Source organism: Chrysemys picta, chromosome 8, assembly GCF_011386835.1.
Source record: "Chrysemys picta bellii isolate R12L10 chromosome 8, ASM1138683v2, whole genome shotgun sequence".
NCBI lineage: Eukaryota > Metazoa > Chordata > Testudines > Emydidae > Chrysemys > Chrysemys picta.
In genome coordinates this window covers 2,868,411-2,892,014 of record NC_088798.1, presented here as the reverse complement: position 1 = coordinate 2,892,014, position 23,604 = coordinate 2,868,411, and the positions used below count along the sequence as shown (strand labels likewise).

Here is a 23,604-nt window from a genome sequence, read left to right as displayed (position 1 = left end):
CTCTCCCCACCCCCCACCCCAGTCCTGGGAGTGGGCAGGAGAGTCTGCCTGTCACTTCCCTTTTGTTTTTCCATTCCTCACCCCCTCTTCCTCCTAACCAGAAGGATTTCACTAGTTCGCTCAGACAAGCACAGCCCTGGCTTCCCAATCCCTGCCCCCAGCCTGGAATCTCTGCCCGTTTTCTGAGCGTTCCCTTCACTCCCGGCTCTGAGAGGGACGGCTCAGCCTGTCTCGGATCCTCTCACACTGCCGCAGTCACGGCTGAGCAGGGGAAGTCTCTTGCTTCGTGCAGGATCGGCCATTCGGAGCCACTCCACAGCTAGGCCGATGTGTAACTGAAAGGAGACTGGAGCAGCTCATGGCTGCGCGTCGTAGGGAAGTTGGCCATTACATGGTGTCGGGGGTTCCCGTGCGGAGAGGACTGGCTGAGTGAAGGCATTTTTGCTGCACTCAGCCAAGTCACTATGGGTTGTGTCTCTAGCATGCCTGGAATGACCCTGACACATCCCGAGTGTATGTAGCTAGGAGGAGTCTGAGTCATCAGTGTAAGGATCTTACTTAGAAAGCAAGGAAGTAGCCCAAGTACGGGGCCGTCTGGCTTGGAGTGGATGACCTCATGGGGTTTTCCCACCTCGGACCTCAATGGTCCTGTGACACCGTGGCCAGGGAAAGCCGGCCGCATCCACGCACTGGAATGGAGGAAAACGGCTGAAGAGCAAGCGGGTACCTGTCCCCCTCTAAGATGGGTGCCGAAGAGCCGAGCTCTGAGATACATGCACAGGGCGAGCTAGGGCCCTGGACCTACACAACTGGCAGGTGGTGACCCCGTCGGCTCTGGACACACAGGATCGTGCGGTGGGTGAGGCACCGGACGGTCAGTCAGGAGAGCTGGGTTCAACTCCTGGCTCTGCTGCGGAGGACAGGCATGTCATTATCCCTCCATGCCTCAGTTTCCCCATCTGTAAAACAGGGATCATCATCCCTCCTTCATCGATACAGACTCTTCCGGTGAGTGACCGTCTGTTACTGTGCATACATACGGTGCCCAGCACAAGAGGGCCCTGATCTGCTTGGGCCTCCAGGTGCTTCTGTCATCAAATAAATACAAAAAGAACAGGAGTACTTGTGGTACCTTAGAGACTAACAAATTTATTAGAGCATAAGCTTTCGTGGGCTACAGCCCACTTCTTCAGATGCATCTGAAGGGGGCTGTAGCCCACGAAAGCTTATGCTCTAATAAATTTGTTAGTCTCTAAGGTGCCACAAGTACTCCTGTTCTTTTTGCGGATACAGACTAACAAGGTTGCTACTCTGAAACCTGTCAAATAAATACAGTAGAACTGACAGGTCAACCACATACCTCATTGAGAATCGGAAATACACAATCAGGCAGCAGCAGAGACAAAAAAATAAATAAAGCCAATACAGACCAGTGCTTGGTTAACTGTAAAGTACTTAAAAAATAAAGGGCAAGTTTAAAGAAAGATTTGACAGGCTAAGGAAACTGTTTCTGTGCTTGTTTCATTTAAATTACGATGGTTCAAAGCAGCATTTTTCTTCTGCATAGTAAGGTTTCAAAGCTGTACTAAGTCATTGTGCAGTTGTGAACTTTTGAAAGAACCAGAACGTTTTGTTCAGCGTTATGAACAACCTCCATCCCCGAGGTGTCCGGAACTCGGAGGTTCTGCTGTAACTTTTCATAACCTCTGCACTTTCTGAGCTGCCCAGGGGCGCCGACGGGCTCCGCTGAGATCACGTCGGGGAACTCGGCTCCGTTTGCTGGACTGAGCACAGAGAATGAGCCTCCCATTGCCCCGTTTGCCCAGAAATAGAGTCGCCCAAAGTCTACTCATGCAGCCTTGGCCCTTGACTACAAAGTCCCGCAATGCAATGCACCCACAGGGCCAGTACCTAAGCTGTCCGTTCCCACTGGCCTGGCTGCTTTCTCTGCAGTGATTCCAGACAATCGCCGGCAGGGTGGAAGCAGATGGCAACAAACAGCCCTGAGACATTACCTCCCTGCACCCTTAACTGTCTCCAGCGACCTGCTGAAAGCAGCTACTGGTCCCATTCCCCTGCCCTCAGCTCCCTTTAGAGCTGTACAATCCGAGGTGTAAGAACAAGCCTGTGACCAAGTGACACAATCACCCGCTCCTGCTGGGTCCCTCCTGGCATGGTACCGGCCCAGCCCTCCGATGGTGCCAATCTGCATTGCTGGGGTGACGTGCCCCCTATGTCGACCTACAGAAATACACCCACTCGCTCCCTCCCCCCACCGGGCTAAATGTGCAGTCCCTGGCCCGCCGGACATCACCGCCCCTCACCCGACCGTCCTGTCCCCCCAGCACCCGTGTATTTAACAAGAGGCAGCTCAGGCGGCGAGGCGAGGGCCTTACCTTCCTCAGGTCGTCCAGCCCGTACTCCACAGCCGAGGTGAGCACCTCCAGGGCCTGCGGAGCGAAGAAACACACCGGTGAGCAAGAATGCGCAGGTGCCAGGCTGGTGGGGCCGAGGCCCTCGGGTCTGTTCTCTGCATCTGTCCCCTGCAGCCGCTCTCAGCTGGTCGCACCTCCACCCCCCATGCATGGCCCTGGTTGGGGGGACAGAGTGTCTTGGGGGCTCCAGCAGGGGGCCCCCACCTGATAAACGTGTTTGAAAAGAGACCCAGGGGGCTTTGGAAACGTTACAAAGGAAGCTGGCACCTGCTGGAAGCAGTCTGGCCTGCTCATGGGAGCTGAGGTGTTGACAAGTGCCAGGAGACGCACACGTCCGTAGGCTCTCCCCCGACGCCCTCCTCCAAGCAGGCACGTGGCCTAGCCACCGCAGACGTCAGCCGCCAAGGCGGCAAAGCACCAGGGCCCATTCTGACCCTTCGGCATTTCACAAAGCTGTGGGCAGCAGACGGCACAGACATTCTCCCCTTGCCCGGGGGCGGCGCTAGCCCGGGATCCGAGCAACGCTCGGGGCTCTGTGCCCGCTCACAGCTGGCAGAACTGCTGCCAAGCGCCAGGCGGCACAGATCTGACCCTCAGGCTCTCCTGGGTCGGCCTGGAGAGGGGAGGCCTCTGCTCAGCCCCAGAACCAGCTCGTGCTCTCCTTGCACAACTCCCCGTCCATGTGACCCAGCTGTGAGGGCCCAGTTAGGGTGACCAGATGTCCCAGTTGTATAGGGACAGTCCTGATATTTGGAGGTTTTTTTTATATAGGCTCCTATTACCCCCCACCCCCGTCCTGATTTTTCACACTTGCTGTCTGGTCACCCTAGGCCCAGTTTAGTCTCCACGCTACCATTCGCACAAGGCAGGACGGCTGCTCTCCCCTCAGCCTAGAGCAAAGGGGACCTGGCCACCCAGGGTGGATGGATCCCAGCCCATCCTCCCCGCATCACTGGGCGTTGCTAGCCTGACAGTCCCCAGCCCGCAGCTCCAGGAGTGAGCAGCCACATGGGAACGGGGAGGGAGCTGGGCCGGAGTCAGAGGTGCTCCGAGGGAAAGCCATTGCGTTGCCTCAACAAGTCCCAGGAACGCCAGGAAAACTGGAAAAGCCTGATTCTTAACTTCCCAGCAGCAGGACGCAACCCAGCCTCACCCTCTCCCAGAATTGCTGGCCACAGCGGGTAACGCCGGGAGCCTGTGTCATTGGCTTGATGTGCACAACTCCTGCGGCCTAGCGACCCACCGGACACGCATGCCAGGCACGGGTCAGGAGAGGTCTGCTCAGAGCTGGGGTCAGCACAAGGGGTGGAAGTTGAGGAGAGGAGCTATGGAGACAGTGGCTGAAAGGGGCAGGCCGCTGGGAACCCATGAGCCCGGCAGGGCTGTTATCCAGCCTCCGGCTGGTTTGCAATTTCCCGCCATCCCCTCCAGCCTGAAAAGTGCAAAGGGAGGGACCTATGTAGCAGGGACAATGGGTCAGAGAGGAGGTGAGACATCCCCTCCTGGGTGACACCCCCAGCCTCCTGTTCGCTCTCCCCGTGGGGTTATTTCCTCACTGCTGCCTGGAGCTGGGCTGCCACCTTCTTCTGAGCATGCCAGAGAAGTGCTGGACATCTGTGTCTTTATGGTGCGATGCGGCACCAGAGTGAGGATGCTGGGTCCCCAGACCACGACGCAACTCGTGGCGGGGCAGCAGGCTGGGCCGGACCAGGCACTGGGCGGGACAGTGCACGAGGTGGACTAGCTGGGACGTACTAGACCAAACCATCCCTCGTGCCTAGGATCTTACCAATGTCACTGAATGTTGAGCATTTTGCTTTTGCTCCTGGCAATGGTATTTCACCCAGCCAGCGGATACCGACAGCTGCAGTGATGGATGCACGGATATAATTTCTTCCCTTGGCCGGAGATCCCCAGCTTAGACAGGGTCCCTAACCCTGGGCCTCTCATAACAAGCCCGGGTGCATCCAAGAACCAGCCAGGGCTTTCTTGGAGCAAGGGCTACACCCCAGTTAAAGTTAACTGCAAATGCACATGCCAGATGGCTCCTTTGAACGCAGTGATCCTTGCCATTAGTTTTACTATTGCTCTTTTCCTGGTTAATTAATGAACCAAACCCTAACAGAGAGATTGTCCCTTCCTCTGCCACTCGCCCTCCCAGTCACAGGGGCTACTACAGCAGCTGTTTCTGGGGGAAGGTAAAGGAGTGGGCATATTTTTAGTTCTGCAGCAAGTGTGAGTAACAGCTGGAAGCCAGGAGAAAGACCCAGCCCCATGTGATCAGCCAGCTCTCTGCAGCCACCAGCGAGTGTCCTGCAGACCCCAGGCTGGGAACCACCGTCTCCCTGCCGGGATCACTGCAGGATAACATGACCCCAGCAAGGAGTGCTCCTAGCCCAGAAGGCTGCAGACTGGCAGTTGGCATTGGGGCCTGCTGGCTAGAGCAGGGGATGCAAGTTGGGGCTCTTCGGTGCGATTTCTAGCTCAAACCTCTCTGTGCCTCAGTTTCCCCACTGCCTCACAGGTGTGCTGAGAGGCTTCACCAGGTCACGTTTGCCCACTGTTTGGCTTTTGATTGCCTCAGAGGAAACCTCAAATACCATTCGCATTAGAACGCCAGCTGGGTTTCCACGCAGCGTAGCCAACCCAGCAGCCAGGCCCACTACAGCTGGTCCATCTAGGGTGACTAGATGTCCCGATTTTATAGGGACAGTCCTGATTTTTGGGTCTTTTTCTTATATAGGATCCTATTACCACCCACCCCCTGTCCCGATTTTTCCCACTTGCTATCTGGTCACCCTAGGTCCATGCATTCGAGAGGAGCATTTCACACGTCCCCATCCACTGACCTCAGAGCTGCGGGGCCCAGAGAACACAGCCAGGTGACAGCACTAAAGGCTGGTCCAGGCTCCCTCGACTGGAGTAATTCCAGAGCATCTTGGGCATGAAAGGCAAGTGCCTCTTTCCACCCAGGGATGTCCCCCTTCCCCGGCTGGGTGCTGCACAGATCCTGAGAGGGAGACGCTCCCCGCCCCAGTGAGACCTTTAAACCATGATTTGAGGACTTCAATAGCTCAGACATAGGTCAGGGGTTTGTTACAGGAGTGGGTGGGTGAGATTCTGTGGCCTGCGTTGTGCAGGAGGTCAGACTAGATGATCATAATGGTTCCTTCTGACCTTAAAGTCTATGAGTCTATGAGAGTAGAGAGCACAAGGCAGGAGGGGAATAGACTCAACTGGTCAGTGGCAGAGCCAGGGTGAGAACCCAGCTCAGTGCCCCCCATACACTGGACTGTTCTGAACAGGATCAGGCATTTGCCCACACAGCCACGGGCACTGGCCTCCAGCTGGGCAGAGAGAGACAGTTTCTGTCCCACGACAGCCTGTGTGGCCAGGTCTCTCCTCCGTCTTCCCCAGGCCACGCGGGCCTCGGAGGGGCGAGAGGGCAGCTCAGCGCGACTGGCTGTCTGCAGTGAGGGCCGTGAGGAGGCCGCCCTGGGAAGCAACCCTTGAGCCCAGCCCCCGGCAGGGAAGGGAACACAGCCTGGCCTTTCAAGCAGACCCCTTGTGACAGTCCTGACCCCTGGCATCACCCCTTGGACAAAGTATAAAACTCCTATTTGCTGGTCATTACAGTCCTGGTAAAATACCTGGCAACCTTGTGTGTGAATGTATAAGCTTGGAGCTACTCCACCTGTTAAGAACATAAGAACGGCCGTACTGGGTCAGACCAAAGGTCCATGTACCCCAGTCTCCTGTCTGCCGACAGTGGCCAAGGCCAGGTGCCCCAGAGGGAATGAACAGAACAGGGAATCATCAAGTGATCCATCCCGTCGCCCATTCCCAGCTTCTGGCAAACAGAGGCTAGGGACACCATCCCTGCCCATCCTGGCTAATAGCCATTGATGTTCCGAGCCTGGGGATCGGCCAGACCCGTTCTTCAGACAGAGGGTAAGCTGGCGCCTCGGCCAGGCGTGGACAAGGTCACACGGGCCATCGCCTGCTAAGTGCCCATTCATTGGCAGGGCAAAATATCTCCATCCTGGCAAAGAAACAGCCTGGGGTGCCCAGCCCCGCAGCCTGCCCGTTGCCCCGCTCCCAGCTGGAGCCGCTTCTCAAAGCTGGGGGAGGGGGGACTATAAAACGGGGGGCAGACGCCCCAAAGTTTCCCTGCCATTCTCTCTGCCTCTGGCAGTGCAGACACCTGAAGAACAGAAGCAGCAGCGCTGGGCTGGGGCAGGGACCCGGATGGAAAGCGGCTGAGGGGTGGGGCGAGAGAGCTGTAACCGGGGTCGGGGCGTCAGGTGTGAGCTGCGTTGTATCGGTCTCACTCTTGCAGCCACTTCTGACTGTGGTGCCTCGTGCTGTGTATTCATGTAAAATCTCCCTCTTCGGAGTTAATCAGCTCGTTTGAGCTCATCCAGTGTGGAGGGGTTTGGGAAAGTCCATCGGAGGGAACCGAGTCTGTGCTTTATGTCCCTCGCTGAGCTCACTGACCATTGTGAATTGGTATTGGCTGGGGCGGGCTGACCCGTGCAGGATGTGTGGTTCTGGGGGGAACTCCCAGACCAAGGGTGTCATGGAGTGTGGGGGACTCAGGGCCCTGTACCCCCGGCTTCCTGCGATTCACCATGACTCTCAGCCAGCCAGTAAAGCAGAAGGTTTATTTAGACAACAGGAACACAGCCCAAGACAGGTCTTGCAGGCACAGACACTCCCCACTCAGCATTCAAAGCCCACATTAAGAACAGTCCCAGTTCGTCACAGAGGGCGTGTGGGTGTCCAGCTGCAGTTCACACCCCGACGGGGCTGTGGGCGGCTGTTTGCGAGCAGGCTAGCACTGGAGGCGACAGCAGCACGGCCGTGTAAAGGCACCCCGGTTCAAGGGCAGGGGAACACAGCTCCTCACTAGTCTGGCTTGGACCCTGGGGATGTCACACCCGGCTCTGGGCTGCAACAGCCTCCAGCCCCTGCGTCACCACCTCTGCCCTGTGGCTAAGAGGGGACTCCCCCGAACTCCCCAGCGCCGCTGCTGCATCAGCAGAGGGGGACCATGATGCTCTGCTGGGGCCTCTGCCAGGCCGCCCCGCCCGCCCTGCAGCTGCCTAGATCCAGGGGCAGCAGGAGGGACCGGGTGGGGGGGGATGGGACGACATGAGGATGGCCGTGCAATGACCGTGCGAATGGCCGTGCGAATGGCCGAGGGAGGGGCGCTTCCTCTCCCTCCAGCTGGCTTTGGACTTGCCACATGCTCTGCCGCGGGACTGGGGCAAGGGACAGGGACCTCTGGAGAAGCCTGATTCTTCCATAGCCCAGGATCCACCTTGCAGGGCTGCTGGGGGCTGGGGAAAGGCCTGGCTGTGCCCACGCTCCCTGCTGAGTTCTGGGGCCCTTCCTCTGCACCGTGGGCTCTCGGTTTGGGGCTGGCGGGGAGGTTAAAATCCATTTCACGGCAGGAACATAAGGTGATCGCCGGGGCTGACCTGCGCTCCTGGGCCTCTCCACGGCTGCCGGGGGGTTTGGATTCCCCCAGCCAAGGCTCAGCAGGTCAGTGCGTGGGGCTAGGAGGTGGGGGGTGTCTGAGCCAGGAGCGTGGGAGAGAATGGGCTGAATTCCCCGGGTGATTCCACCCCTGGGCAGGGCAATGGCCGGGATGCCCCTGGCTGGCAGGGTTTTCCCGGGGTGGTTCCCGTTTCCTTGGGCTGCGTTTATCTGAGTTCTCTGAGCCAGGTAATTCGCACCCTGTTCCGGTGCTGCATGGGGTGTGTGAAAGGGGGGGGCGGGGAAAGGGAGGGGAGGGGGCGGGGGAAGGGACACTGCTCTAAAAATAGCCTGGAGCAAGCAGCCTCCAATTCCATCCCCCTCCCGCTGGCACCCCCACCCTTTCCCCTTGACCCCGTGGTAGGCGCCACAGACCCCGTTCTGAGGGGTATCGAGGATTACAAAGCTGGCAGAGCGGGGGCTGGGACAAGCCAGCACTCCACCCCCCGCCGGCCTTTTCCTGCAGCCCCCAAGCTAACCATGCCTGGGCCAGGGACTGCCCCCTCTCCCCTCAGCCAGGCAAGGCTGGGGGAGCTGAGCGGGGCAGATGCAGCCCCAATCGGGTGGTGGCGCTGTCTGGATCCAGCACTGCAGAGTCTAACTACACTCTACAAGTCACAGCACATGTACCTTCCCCTGCACAGGCTGGGCTTGAACCCGGGACTGGGCACAGCCCTCTACCACTTGAGCTAAAGGACTAGATCCCTTAGGGGGCAGCAGTAGTAGGCTGTAATCCTCTCTGTGGCCCAGCTGCTAGAGAGGGATGGGACATGCGCCATCCCCATATATTATCCTGCCATGCCCTCCCTGCAGCCCGGTTTGGGGTCCATTGTCATTGCGTCTGACCTACCCCTGCCCTTCCCACAGCGCCCGGCCCCGGGGCAGCACGCAGCACTCACCATGAAGCTGTTGAGGGTCACGCTGTTGGTGTACAGGAACTCGAGAACGGCCAGGAAGACCTCGGGCTGCACGTGGCTGAGGACCAATGGGGCCTGGGGGGCCCACGGCTCCTGGGCATCAGGCTGGGGCTGGCTGAACATCCCCTGGAAGGCCTGGCAGCGGCAAGCGAGGATGCAGCGATGGGCGAACACCTCCTGCCTCTCCCTGCCCACCACGAACGTCACATCGCTGTGGAGACAGAGACAGGCCGAGCCACGCCATGAGGAGCGGGGATTGTAACAGGGCGGCCGCTGACTGAGTGCCCCATGCAGAGTACCCCCGACCCCCATACAGAGTACCCCAACCCCCGTCCCCCATGCAGAGTACCCCCGACCCCCATACAGAGTACCCCTGCCCCCCATACAGAGTACCCCAACCCCCGTCCCCCATACAGCGTACCCCCGACCCCCATACAGAGTGCCCCCGACCCCCATCTCTCATACAGAGTACCCCTGCCTCCCATACAGAGTACCCCAACCCCCGTCCCCCATACAGCGTACCCCCGACCCCCATACAGAGTGCCCCCGACCCCCATCTCTCATACAGAGTACCCCTGCCCCCCCATACAGAGTACCCCCATCCTCCATACAGCGTACCCCTGACCCCCATACAGAGTACACCAGTCCCCATGCAGAGTACCCCTGATCCCCATGCAGAGTGCTTCCGACCCCCATCTCTCATACAGAGTACCCCTGACCCCCATACAGAGTACCCCCGACCCCCATACAGAGTACCCCTGCCCCCCATACAGAGTACCCTAACCCCCGTCCCCCAAGCAGAGAACCCCCGACCCCCATCTCTCATACAGAGTACCCCTGACCCCCATACAGAGTACCCTGACCCCCATACAGAGTACCCCAACCCCCGTCCCCCATGCAGAGTACCCCTGACCCCATACAGAGTACCCCAACCCCCGTCCCCCAAGCAGAGAACCCCCGACCCCCATACAGAGTACCCCCATCCCCCATACAGCGTACCCCTGACCCCCATACAGAGTACACCAGTCCCCATGCAGAGTACCCCTGACCCCCATGCAGAGTGCTTCCGACCCCCATCTCTCATACAGAGTACCCCTGGACCCCCATACAGAGTACCCCCGACCCCCATCCCCCATACAAAGTACCCCAACCACCATACAGAGTACCCCTGACCCCCATGCAGAATGCCCCCGACCCCCATCTCTCATACAGAGTACCCCTGACCCCCATACAGAGTACCCCTGACCCCCATCCCCCATGCAGAATACCCTCAACTCCCATACAAAGTACTCCCAACCCCCATCTCTCATACAGAGTACCCCTGGCCCCCATACAGAGTACCCTGACCCCCATCCCCCATGCAGAATACCCCCAACTCCCATACAAAGTACCCCCGACCCCCATCTCTCATACAGAGTAGCCCTGACCGCCATACAGAGTACCCCTGACCCCCGACCCCCATATAGAGTACCCCGACCCCCATACAGAGTACCCCATCCCCCATGCAGAGTGCCCCCGACCCCCATCTCTAATACAGAGTACCCCCGACCCCCATACAGAGTACCCCATCCCCCATACAGAGTACCCCGACCTCCATACAGAGTACCCTGACCCCCATCCGCCATGCAGAATACCCCCAACTCCCATACAGAGTACCCCCGACCCCCTCTCATACAGAGTGTCACAAAGTGGGGGGAAGTCAGGGCCCTGTACCCCTCTTCCTGCAATTCACCGTGACTCTCAGCCAGCCAGTAACACAGAAGGTTTATTGGATAACAGGAACACAGTCTGAAACAGAGCCTGTAGGTACAACAGGACCCCTCAGCCAGGTCCTTCTGAGCTTAGACCCCAGCTATGGGATTCCCTGCCCAAACTGAAAAACAACCCCCCTCTAGCCATCTCTGACCCCCTTCTCCCAGCTCCTCCCCTCCCTTTGTCCAGTCACCTGGCACCTCCCCCCTCCTGGCTCAGGTTACAAGCTCAGGTAACTCTCAGGTAAAGTCATCCCCTGCTCTCCCATCCCCAATGCAGACAGTCCCAGTAAAACTAACCGACATTCCCAGATCAATCCGCCCTGCTCCCTACTGAGTCACACAGAGTACCCCCATCCCCCCATGCAGAGTGCCCGTACCCCCATCCCCCATGCAGAGTACCCCCATCCCCCATGCAGAGTGCCCCTACCGCCATCCCCCATACCGAGTACCCCCATCCCCCATGCAGAGTGCCCGTACCCCCATCCCCCATGCAGAGTACCCCCATCCCCCATGCAGAGTGCCCCTACCGCCATCCCCCATACCGAGTACCCCCATCCCCCATGCAGAGTGCCCCTACCGCCATCCCCCATACCGAGTACCCCCATCCCCCATACAGAGTGCCCCTACCGCCATCCCCCATACCGAGTACCCCCATCCCCCATACAGAGTGCCCCTACCGCCATCCCCCATACCGAGTACCCCCATCCCCCATGCAGAGTGCCCCTACCGCCATCCCCCATACCGAGTACCCCCATCCCCCATACAGAGTGCCCCTACCGCCATCCCCCATACCGAGTACCCCCATTCCCCATGCAGAGTGCCCCTACCGCCATCCCCCATACCGAGTACCCCCATCCCCCATGCAGAGTGCCCCTACCGCCATCCCCCATACCGAGTACCCCCATCCCCCATCCCCCATACCGAGTATCCCTGCCCCCCATACAGAGTACCCCTGACCCCCATCCAGAGTACCCCCATCCCCCATGCAGAGTACCCTGACCCCCATTCCCCATGCAGAGTACCCCTGATCCCCATGCAGAGTGCCTCCGACCCCCATCTCTCATACAGAGTACCCCTGACCCCCATACAGAGTACCCCCGACCCCCATACAGAGTACCCCTGCCCCCCATCCCCCATGCAGAGTACTCCAACCCCCATACAGAGTACCCCCGACACCCATCCCCCATGCAGAGTACTCCAACCCCCATACAGAGTACCCCCAACCCCCATGCAGAGTATCCCCGACCCCCATCTCTCATACAGAGTACCCCATCCCCCATACAGAGTACCCCTAATCCCCAATGTGTACGGATCAGGCCTTGGAGCAGCGGAGCAGCAGCCCTGAGCGGAGAAGCAGGAAGACACATCCTCACATTCCATCTACGTGACTGTCCGATCCGGCTGGGAAGAAGGACACCCCGTCCGTCCTAATGGCCCCACTAGCACCAGAGACAGAAACACATCTTAAAGGGTTAAAGAAAACGGAGTTTGACAGCAGCCTGCCAGCAAGAGCTCACTGATCAATGGTTGTGGTTGTGAAATCCTCGTTCCTTTCATTATGGTCCCCACTTCCCTATTGTTTACCTGTCTGGTTCTTTCATTGTCTGTCTGCTGTACCATTAATTTGGCTAGGGGTCAGTTCATTAGGGGAGTGGGATATATGGGGCAGAGCATTATGTTACAGTAGGTTAGGATTGGTTAGACAGATTTCAGTACAATGGTTGGTTAAGGTCTAGCTAAGCAGGACTCGAGTTTCACTCTATAAACTGGGGTCCAAGAAGGAGACCAGCTGGGAAGAGAAGAAGAAGAAGAAGGAAAGTGCTGGAGGAAGAAGATCTTACCCCCAAGACTCAACCTCAGATCAGAGCTGTTACGAAGCCTCTGTAGCGTGACGTGCAGCAACTAGGGCCCAGCCGAGACCGGCCTGGCCCGGCCGACGGGGAAAGTCCGCCTGCGGGAGCTGGGTTGGTGAGCCTGGCACTGTGTGCTTAGTGGGCATTCTGCGTGGTGACTGTTAATAACGAGAGGATCGGGGTATCACTGTGGAAGGCTCTTTCACCGGTAAAAGGTCCTGCACACCTGCAGAAGTAGTAAACACCCGGAGCCCTACGGCTTGGGAAAAGGTGGGGTGCCCTAATGTGTGCAGGCGTGACGTTATGAGTGTAAAATAATATTTCATTGAAAGATGACAGGGCCAGAAAGAGTTAATTAATTCAGACTGCCCTGACCCATGGGTGAACTGTAGACACTGGTTAGGAAGATATGTAAATGCACAGAGCTTTGAAATGCAAGTCTGCATTGTTAGAGAGCTCAATGGTAGATGTTTGCTCGGGTCTTGTGATGTCAGCAAACAAGTCTTGTCTATTGCTATAACTTCAATTTAAAGATCAAAAAAGGAATGTTAACATTTATGATGATACTTGAGGGAAATAGTATTATTGTCTCTATGTCTCTTTGAAGGTTGTGGTAACCTGTATCTGAACTGTTTAATGGATAAATTACCCTGTGCTAATTGCCAGGATGTTTGGAAGGAGAGTTAAGCCTATTGTTTTCTCAGGCCGAAAGGCTGCTGGAAATGTATAAGAACCTTGGGACACAATCTGCCTTTATCTCAGATCCGCTTTGGGTTTCAAGAGGGGGAAACCTTAAGCCACAAGGATTGAGATCCCCCCCGTCACTGACTGGAGTCACCCTGAATATGGACATTGGACTATAACCTATGGACTATTTCTAAAAGGACTTTTGGTAACTACAAAATCACCTCTGCTATGCATCTGAACCTCAAGAATTGAATTCAAGTCTGTCTGTATATTGATCTTTTAACCAACTCTCTCTCTCTTTTCTTTTTAAATAAATTGTAGCTTAGTTAATAAGAATTGACTATAGCGTGTATTTTGGGTCAGATCTAAGTTATAATTGAACCTGGGCGTGTGGCTGATCCTTTGGGGTCGGAAGAACCTTTTCTTTTATATGATGAGATAAGATTTTCAGTAATCATCATCATACCTGACAGGTGTGTCTGGACGGAGGCCGGACGCTGGGCACGTTAAGGGAACTGCTGAGTAACCAGTGAGGTTTTACAGAAGCTGTTTTGGGCTGGTTGGTAAATCTAAGTATTGGAATAACCACCAGCGTTCGGGGTTTGTCTGCCCCGTTTGGTTTGCAGTTCACCCTGATTGAGTGACTTCAGCTGGCTCCCATGGGCAGCACTGTCACAGCAGGTAACACATCCCCCATGCAGAGTACCCCCTACTCTCACACAGAGTACCCCCTTCCCCCATGCAGAGCACCCCCTACTCTCACACAGAGTACCCACTTCCCCCATGCAGAGCACCCCCTACTCTCACACAGAGTACCCCCTTCCCCCATGCAGAGTACCCCCTACTCTCATACAGAGTACCCCCTTCCCCCATGCAGAGTACCCCCTACTCTCACACAGAGTACCCCCTTCCCCCATGCAGAGTACCCCCTACTCTCACACAGAGTACCCCCTTCCCCCATGCAGAGTACCCCCTACTCTCATACAGAGTACCCACTTCCCCCATGCAGAGTACCCCCTACTCTCACACAGAGAACCCCCTTCCCCCATGCAGAGTATCCTGACTCCCTAATACCCCATGCAGAGTACCCCGACTCCCCCATCCCCTAGGCAGAGTACTCCCTAATACCCCATGCAGAGTACCCCCTTCCCCCATGCAGAGTACCCCCAACCCCCCATGCAGATGCCCCCATCTCCCAGTGACAGGATCCCTGCCCACCATGCAATGTACCCCCTACACCCCATCCTCCATGCAGAGCCATCCATGTGCTGCCTCCCTGCAAGTGACTGAGCAAATCGACTCCAGCAGGAGGCCAGGACATGCAGCCTTCACCCCTCCACCTCGCCTCCCACCCACAAATACCAATCCCACCATGGGGGTGGGGTTACATCCCACTGGGCGGGTATGTCCTTGCATACACACACACGTTGCCTTCTACTGGCTGGACTCAACTGCCCAACCAAGTGTCACGGGCCCTGTACTGCTAGCAGCTAATGGAGATTCCCCTTGCGTACCCCCCCAGGCTTTGTGCAGCGGGTTGGGAAGTGCTGAGGGTTCTCATTGTTTGCATGGCTGCTATTGTTTGTTTGTTTGGTTCAAAACTCCATGTAGGGCAGGTAAACCACTTCCTCTGGAAGATTCATAAAACTACGGGCTGCACACCAGTGTGGAGTCAGAACTGAAAAGGAAAGTGCCGTGGGCCCATCGCCTGCACGGAGGGGTTTTCACTCCATGCAGCAGGGAATGGAAAGTCCGGCTGCTGAGAACCAGAAATCTGCTTTTTAACTCCTTTGACTCATGACCCTTGAGTCAGGCAGCTGGGCTAGAACCAGAAATGCTGACAAATAATTCCACGGCGGGTAAACGCCTCCAACCTCCCCGGACGCCAGCATGTGGGTGCTCTGCCAACACCCGCCTGGGGGCACAGCGGGGCCGGCCTGGTTGGGGGCTGCCGCTGCTCACAACGCACAGGACGAGCCAATTCTATCACCCGAGGATCGCCCGGGCCCACCTCACCATGGCATCTGGGCGTTTCGCCCCCAGGCAACGGGCCAATCCACCCGCATCTCTGTGAGCTAAGGCAGGATTCTGATGGTCCCCACTTGGAAGGGAAGGAATAGAGGGGCAGCGCCTCAAGGGGCCTGAGGATTTACATGGAAGTGAGGGGCCTAAAGTCTGGGCCTAGTCTGTGGTGGAGCCAAGCCCAGGACCCAAATCTCCCAAGCGCCAGGCACTTGGGACGTGGCAATAGGCTGCCTGTGTAGGCTGTGGCCTGAAGGGGCTGGTGAGTCTACTGACCTGGCTTTTAGGTTGAGCCTGTTCTGTGTTTAGTGACTTTTGCCATCGCCAAGCGTTATCGCTGGGGCCCTCTCTCTGCCAGCGTATCACAGGCACACCTGCCATTCCCCGAGGAATCTCCATCTCAAAGCACTTCGGGATCTATACACCCATAATGAAATGCAGCTGCCTCTGGTGTGGAAGACATCAACCACCAGCACCGATCACGGTGTGCCAGCGGAAGGGTGGTGAGCGTGGCATTTTGGCCAAGAACAGCAAGGCAAAGCTACCCTCTGATGGAGTGTGGGCTCTTTAATACCCGGGTAGAGCAGACAGAGCTTCAAGGACTCAGCCAAAATGCCACAGGGGTGAGCGGCAGGGGACTCAATGTGCCTGGGCTGGAAGGTTGAGTCAACCCTGTGGGACCCAGGCCGGAGCCCTGGGAATGCAGAGATGATGCTCAGACAATAAACCACCCTGTTAGCACTAAGGGGCAGCGCGTGCTGCATTCCTCTACGGAGCCTGGGATATTCTCTCCATTGCATCACCCAGCCCAGATCTAAATGAGCCCAGGAATGGGGCTCATCCACCCTCTCCACAAACGCTCTCCGGCAGCTCCAGCCCAAGTGGTCTGGGCTCTCCCAGCAAAGGCCACTGCAGCACGGTCCCTGTCTCCCGCTGCAGACTGCAAACCCTGGACCGGTCTCACTCAGCCCAGCCTGTTCCTCTCCTGGCGGGCAGTGGGAGCCCGAGGCTGCCCCAAGCATCTGGGAAAAGCCACCTGACTCATTGAAACGGGCCCCCCCGGGTCTGGTGTTAAGAACGTTGGAACCCCATCCTTTGAGGAACTTTGGCCACCTGAGACAAGCCAGTGGCTTGAGCTGTGTCCTTATCCGGCCCCAGCACCTCCGAGCACCTTACTACCTTCCGCGTAGCTTTAATATTACAACCCCCATCATCCTGCCTCGGACCCAGCCACAGAGACTAAGGGACTTTCCCAAGGTCACACGGGGACTCGGTGGCAGAGCAGGGAATCAAGCCCAGGTCTCTCAAGTGCCCGATGCACGGGGCCGAGTGGTGCTGTCCTGCACCCTACCACGTGCACTGCAGCCATAGAAGGTAACGCGGGCTGACAGCAGCCAGCTAGGCCCCTGGGGGGTATTTCATGAGCCTGCGCCAGGGAGGAAGGCCCAGAAATCAACAAGCATTAGGAGCCTAAATACCCTGGAGGATCTAGGGCGAACTGTGTAAATCCATCCTTAGCAAGGGGAGAGCAGCCTTCGGAGGGCTCTTGCCTGGCAGAGTAGTTGAGTGAGTGACCAACACGGGCCAAGCTCCGTATCCCAGCCCCTGAGCCGTCCCATTCCCCCCCACACAAGACGCTCCCGCGTTGTAGCATCAAACTGGCCCTCACGGCACAGAGAACCCCGGGAATCAAAAGGGCACCTCCCGGCCCCCGCTCAGGGCAGAGCCTTGCAGAACAGGGCAAAAGGCAGGGGAAGGGATCACTGCCTGTTACATTTCATCCCAAGCTGCTTCCCAAGCCAGCCTCACGTCATGGACCCCGAAACTGTAGCCACCTCTGGGGTGAAACGCAGCAGCTGTTTAACAGTGCACATCAACATGGCACAACAGCTGAGGCCAGGCAGTGGAGAACATGGGGCCACCAGACAATGCCGGCTGCGTTTGTAATGACTGGGTTGGGCCCCAGCCAGGATACCGGCCCGGCAGTCCCACATCACCTGCCAGTCCCTTGCCATTGCACGGCTGACGGCTGCTCCAGCTGCCTCCTTCCATTACGTGCCATCGGCCTTTAGGCCTGAGCTTCCCGGTCCGAGCGGGACTAGGAGCCGGGGGAAGCGAGCGCTCAGAATCCTGCCCCTTGGGTCACAGATGAAAGTGCTGATGAGGTGCTAGAAAATCTGTTAACCACATTTTTCCACCAGCTCAGCAGTTTTGTCTTTGTGCTTTTGGCAGTCGCCTGCAGCCCTGCACGGTGCTGGAGAGGAAACCCTGCTTCTGCTCACCCCACACGGCCTCCACGAGCAGCAGCGCTGGGCACCGGAGCCAGAGCTAGGTGCACGGGCCTAGGGCGATGCTTCTTCCCAGCACGCCTTGCTCGCTGCTCTCCCTTAGCAGCCTCAACAAAGATCCTCCTTCCCGCGGCTCCAGCTTCCTCCTACACCTCCGGCTCCGGCTCCGCTCCGCTTCTAGAGACTAGAGGCTCTTCTCCAGCCCTAGCGCAGGCAGGGCCTGGGCCAGTGGCCAGCCCCGCCTCGCGCTGCCCCGTTCAGCTCTTGGGCTTCTCCACCGCAGCTGCCACCGTGGGAGACAGTGATGGGCCAATTGTGCTGGGGTGTTGGGAGGCTCTCTGGGCCCGCCCCTAGCGAGGCTGGACTGGCGCCTGGCGCCCAGCTGTGCAGAGCTCGCAGGGAGGGGTGACTTCGCCCGCACCCCCGTCGCGCCTGATCGAAGCCAATGGAAAGGTTTGGGTCAGGCCCTTTGGCACGAACCAGGGCTCACGTGACACAGCGGCTGCTCCTGGGTTTCAATTTGGGTGACATGTTGCTGCACCAACTGGTGAAACCCACCACCGGGAGCAAAGGCTGCTGCTTAGCTTGTCCGCGGCCAGTCCTGTCCGGGGCGGGGCGGAGCCGTGTGTGGGGCATGCCGTAGACGTCGCTCCTGCCCCGCTGGGCCGGCTCTGCCCTCAGCCCAGTGCCCCGCTGGGCCTTGTGACAGGTCCTTCTCTGCTCAGCTTTCGAGCGCTGAAAACCTGCCCGATTTGTTAGTCGCCCGTCACCTGGATTTCCCTGGATCGGAGCAAGTCCCTGGGATTCTAGTGGCTGAACAAAGCAGCCGCAGCGGCGCTGGGGCGGAGCGGTTCTCCGGCTAACTGCACTTGGGGAATGAGGTGCCCTCCTTGGGTGCCCCGGGGGGGCGGGTTACTGCATCGTACCTGCCATGCTGGGACTGTCCAAGTCCCCTGATGCCTCACCAATCTGTTGCCCAGAGCCGGCTGGCCTGGGAGGAAGGACCCTGTGGGGCAGGAGCGGCATGTCCAGGGCAGCGCCAGCCGCACCCGCGACCCTTCACAACTAGATAATGGCCAGGAGGCAGGCGTAGTTGGCCCGATGTTGAGACGAGGCGTGAGCTATCCAATGGTGAGTGGATGCAACTGTATTTATGGGTTTGGCTCCGCTCAGGGCCTCCGGGGTCTAGTACAGACACTGATGCTTGGCCTCTGCCCCATGGCAGAAGAGGGGGTCCAGGGACCCCAGACAGAGCAGTGACCCAGTATGGGGCTGGCAAGGCCTGCCGACGAGGGGGTGGCTGGCCAGGCTCCAGGCAGCCGGGTTAGTCAGCATGGCGTCACCAGCGCGTGTGAACCAGGGTGCACGGCTGATCCTATCTTCGATGGGGGCTTGTTTCACGCCCCCAGAGGGCTCTGCACCCCAACTCTGCAGTGACTCTCAGCCAGCGGGTGAAACAGAAGGTTGATTAGTTGTCTGGAACACAGCGTAGAACAGGTCTTGCTATGACAGGAATCAGGAAGGTTCAGCAAAGTCTGTCTTGGGGGGGACCCAGAGCCCTCGGCTCTCCCCCCGAGTCCCAGTCCAGGAGACCGACTCGCTTGTTGCCCAGTTGCCCCTCCTCCATCCTTTGTCTCTTTCCCAGGCAAACTGGTCACCTGGCCTCCATGTCTCTCTTTGTTCTCCAACTCCTTCGGCCGGCTCCTTGAAGAGGATGGGCCCCGGCCATCAGTTGCCAGGATACAGAGTGTCCGGCCATTGTCTGGGTGTCGGCAGCTACCTGCTAGGGTTTCTGCAACAATCACGCACCTCTGTCCCACCAGCTAGATACTTGTGCAACACATAGGGGAAACTGAGGCACACACAGTACTCATACAAAACATGAAGAAAGTTCCCACTTCATCCCAGCTCGTCCTGGCCCCTCCCGCCAGCAGAGGTCCTTCACCTCACCGAGAGGCGGTAGCTAGGTCAACAGAAGGATTCTTCCGTCAACCCAGCGCTGTCTAGACGGGGACTTAGGTCGGCTTAACGGTGCTGCTCAGGGGTGTGGATTTTTCATCCTCCCCCAACTGACGTAGTTAAACTGACCTAATTGTCTAGTGTAGACCAGGCCCGAGTCAAGGCGACGTGGCTGAGTTCATGGGGCATTAAGTTCCTCAAAAGCAACAGTCGAGGGCATGCGACTGGCTTCCCGCGCTCACCAGCTAGCCATGGCCTCAGCCCCCTCGTCAAGCAGGCGGTTTCCATTTCACAGGAAGGGAACCCAAAGAGCAGTGGCAGCGCACACCTTCCTCACGCCGGGGTCTCTCACCGGCCGTCCCAGGCTCCTGGTTCCTCTCTGAACTCTCCCCAGCACGGCTAGCAGACAGCAAGTGCCCTAAAACAGTCACGGGGCGGCTGCGCTGTGCGCCAGTAGCTGCATTCCAGCCTGCTCGCCGGCCAGGAGCAACGCCGCTGGGGGATGTCTCCTCTGCAGGCAGCCGCTCGGTTCATCCGGATGACGTTCTCTCCAACAAAATGGAGGTGATGGTATCGGCTCTCAGATCCAAGGAGAACAATGTGACTCGTCAGACTGGGCGAAGCGGCTCCAAGACTGTGGCCCCTCCGCAGGGGAGCCTGGAGGGTGGAAGTCTGGGGTCTGGTGCGTTTATGAGTTCAGTATCAGATCCTGCGTTGCCTCCCACAGGGACTTCCACCCTCCCCTCGGTTTCAGTGCTCAGATGGGCCCCGCATGCTCCCCCCAGAATAAAGAACTGTCGATGGCTCAGCTCACAGACCCATCCCCACGGCCCCATCCCCGCCCCCTCGAATGGATTTCAGTGGGTGACTTGCTTGCATCAGAGCGCAGGGTTGTCCCTAGGTTGGCGAAATCAGCCCTCAGGTGCCAGCCGGTTCCGCACACGGGCTTATCAAATGGTTCTCAAGAAGTAAATTGAAATTGCAAAAGCTTGCATAATATTCTTAGCGTGGGGGCCAATTTAACTACAGCTACCCTATCCCGTGGGTTTGCTGTCGGCAACGGCGGGGCCAGCTATTCGTGAGAGCGCTAGGTTACATCTGACAACGCTCGCTTTAAGCATAAAGCTGAGGGTCCTCGGCCACCGCGTGGTAACCAAGTCAAACATCTTCTGCATTGCATTCACAGAGCACCGTTCATTCTGACGGAGCCCAGCGAGCTTTGCAAACTTACATGGACAGAGACTGAGATTTTCAAAGCAGTGTAGGGGACCTCAACACATGTTTAGATACTTGTCTAAACCCTCTAGGCTGCTCTGAAATTCTCAACCGCCCCACACAGAGCACTTTGTCCAGCACAGGAATGCAGCCATCTCTGGGATGAGACGCGGCAACTGCTTCACGGCCCACAGCAACGCTGCACAAAGGTTTAGGACCGGAAGTAAAGGGAGTAGCCCACAGCATAGAGGCCGTCAGGAATGATGCTGGGTACAGTGGGGCCGGGCAGAGGGCTGTGCCCGCACACACTCTGGCAGTGGGCGCAGAGGGAGGGTGGCTGAGTTTCCATAGGGCGGATTTCAGGGACAGTTAAGTGCCCACCCTCAGTACCAGCCGTAGCCTCCGTGCCCAGGCATATCCCCGGCCTAGCCCAGCCGCTCCCCGGGCCCAGCTCACCTGAACTGCGGGTTGTTGATGAGGCTCCTGACGGCTGCGGCGAAGGCAGCCGCGTCCCCCTCCAGGACGGCGGAGCCGGCGTAGGCCATGGCCTGGGGTGGCGACCGAGGCAGGCGGGAGGGAGCTGGCCTGAGCGTGTGGCAGAGAGAGCCAGCCAAGTTCAGCCTCAGCCAGGCCTCCCCCGGCCTGCGGGTCACTATCTTGCTCAGCGCCTTGCAGAGAGCTGGCGGGAACGGGAGGGAGCAGGGCCAGAGATGGGGAGGCAGGCTTAGGCCACGGGGAGGAGGCCCCTGCTGCAAGCAACAGAGCTCATCACTAAGGAAACCGGCAGCTGCCCAGCTCCAGAAATCCAGCGGCTGCCGACGGGGTGTGTGGGAAACCCGTGAGCCTGAACCGAGAGGAGCAGGGTCAGAGTCTCGAGCGAGGCAGCCAGCCGGCCCGGGGGCCAGGCCGAGGAAAGGCAGCAAACCAGAGGGGAGCGGGAGTGGCAGGACAGGAGTTCTGCACCGGAAAGCAGCTGGAAAATCTCCCCCCTCCCCCCCAGCATCTCCTTTCCAGAGCCAGCCAGAGCCAGCCACGGTCTCTGAGCTCAGCAGTGGCTCAGCCTCGGGCCGCGGCCAGCTCCTGGGGCGACACTATTGCGCTGAGCTCCGTCCCTGAGAGAAAGCAAACGGATCCCCGCGGCTGAGCCCTTTCCGGCCCCCCCCAGCCCCACCCGTCGTTCAGGCCGGCTGGAGAGCTGCTGCCACTTCCGGGGCCCCCGCAGGCTCTTAGTTCCCAAACGTAGGGCAAAGTCGCAGCTGGGGTCCCAAATGCATGCGTGGGCGTGTGGGCACGCACCTTTGCTATGGCGCTGTCTGGGCCAGTGCTCGGAGCGGGGCCAGGCCTCCAGGGGAGATCCCAGTGCTTGCAGGAGGAGGTGGGGTGTTCTCATCCCATGGGTGTCCTTGAAAGCCCAGAGGAAGTCTACACACACCAGCCCTGTGCCCCTATTGGCTAGCGATAGCCCACAGTAGAGGGGCCCACAGCAGAGGGGCCCACACTCAACACTAAAGATCTGTCTCCAGCCTCCCCTGCCTGGGTTTTGTCCCCGAGAAGCTGGTACTGAGGCAGCCGCTGACCTTTGCCGGTCCCCTTGCGGCCGGACGATGGAGGGAGGGCGGGGGCGCCGCTGCTTGGACGAAGGGTCTCTTTGTGCCATCTCGCGGATGAGCTGCAAGGAGCCAGGGCCCGCGTGGCAGAGACAGCGGCCTTGCGACGCCCGGCCTCGAGTCGCTGCGGCTACTGCTAGTGCAAAAGGCACCCCAGCTGCCGTCCTGCACCCAAGCCCACGTTCACGCACGCCCGACCCTGGAAACGGGGCCACCCTGCCGGGCACTTCCTCGCACCACTCCGAGGGCTGTGGCCACCCCCTGTAGCAATGCGGCTCCCCGTCTCCTGATGCCGCTTCGGCGCGTCAGCGGTGAGTCCCGGTGGTGGCTGGCGCGGCAAAGGAGCATTGCAGCCACCCCTCGTCCTCGCCAGCCTTCCCATGTGGCGTCCGATCAGGATCACACCTGTTCCCCCCTCCCTTTCAGCAAATGCCCGGCACCCTGGCAGAGGCCCTGGGCTGCCGCTAGCACACCAGTGGCTCCCAGGTGCAACGCTCCTTTGCAGGAGACATGACCGACCCAGGTGGCACAGTGCCAATGCTGATGGGGAGTGGGAACGGCTGGGAGGTGCTGGCTGGGGCCTCAATGAGCTGTGAACCTCCCTGCCCCTGCCACCCGCCCTCAGACACGTGCCCACAGGAACGAGCGGTGCCCGGAGTGTGACCCTCAGGAGCAGGGGGCTGGTCCCTTGAACATCTGGACTGGTCCTGGTGCAGAACTCTCCTGTTCACAGGGTCTGTCCACACAAACAGACACCAAAGCAGGGCTGGAGGAAGGCGAAAGCACTTCAGGCTCGTGCCAACTCCTGGCCCTTGGGGCCAGATCAGAATCTCAGCATTCACTAGAAAAAAAATGTCCCTCGCCCTCATGGCTGCAAAGAAACGTTTGACATGTGACCTGTCTCCTGGCTAGAAGGTGTCACTTCTCCCAACCCCCTCCTGGCTCAGGTTACAGCTCAGGTAGCTTCCTTTCCATCTCCAATGGAACCCCCCTGCAACATTCCCAGGTCAAATCCGCCCCGCTCCCTGCTCCGTCACAACAGGCCACAAAACAATCATACGCCATAAGAGTTGGTTCTTTTAGAGTTGACACCCGCAGTCACTCCCTGTGTTCAGGGAAGTTTGTTCACACACTCGATGCTACAGGGAGCTAGATTTGGTAGCTAGACAGGTATAGATTTGGTGTCGGGATTTGTCACTTTCTTAAATGAATCCCCAAAGAGAGAAGGCGTGTGTTCGGCAGAATGCAGAGGAGAGCTCCCGGTACCGGGCAGCGAAGAGTTAAAGCTATTCTGCATGAGGGCCAAAGGATTTCAGAGTCACATAG

The 23,604-nt window shown here is 58.5% G+C and overlaps 1 protein-coding gene across 3 annotated transcripts in view; it reads right to left on the bottom strand.

Annotated features, from left to right (window-relative positions):
* BTBD19 (BTB domain containing 19) overlaps positions 1 to 21,783 on the bottom strand; it is a 63,071-nt gene extending 41,288 nt beyond the window's left edge. Inside the window, exons 1-3 of one of the 3 annotated variants that reach the window (XM_065555338.1) lie at positions 21,128 to 21,783; positions 8,876 to 9,104; positions 2,397 to 2,450 (exon numbers count right to left, since the gene is read on the bottom strand). In XM_065555338.1, coding sequence (XP_065411410.1) covers positions 2,397 to 2,450; positions 8,876 to 9,104; positions 21,128 to 21,216 — 372 coding nt within the window. In that variant the 5' untranslated portion in view covers positions 21,217 to 21,783. The remainder of the gene's footprint in view (positions 1 to 2,396; positions 2,451 to 8,875; positions 9,105 to 21,127) is intronic. The other 2 variants (XM_065555337.1, XM_065555336.1) reach the window with 2 other exon arrangements.
* Between the last annotated feature and the right edge of the window lie 1,821 nt (positions 21,784 to 23,604).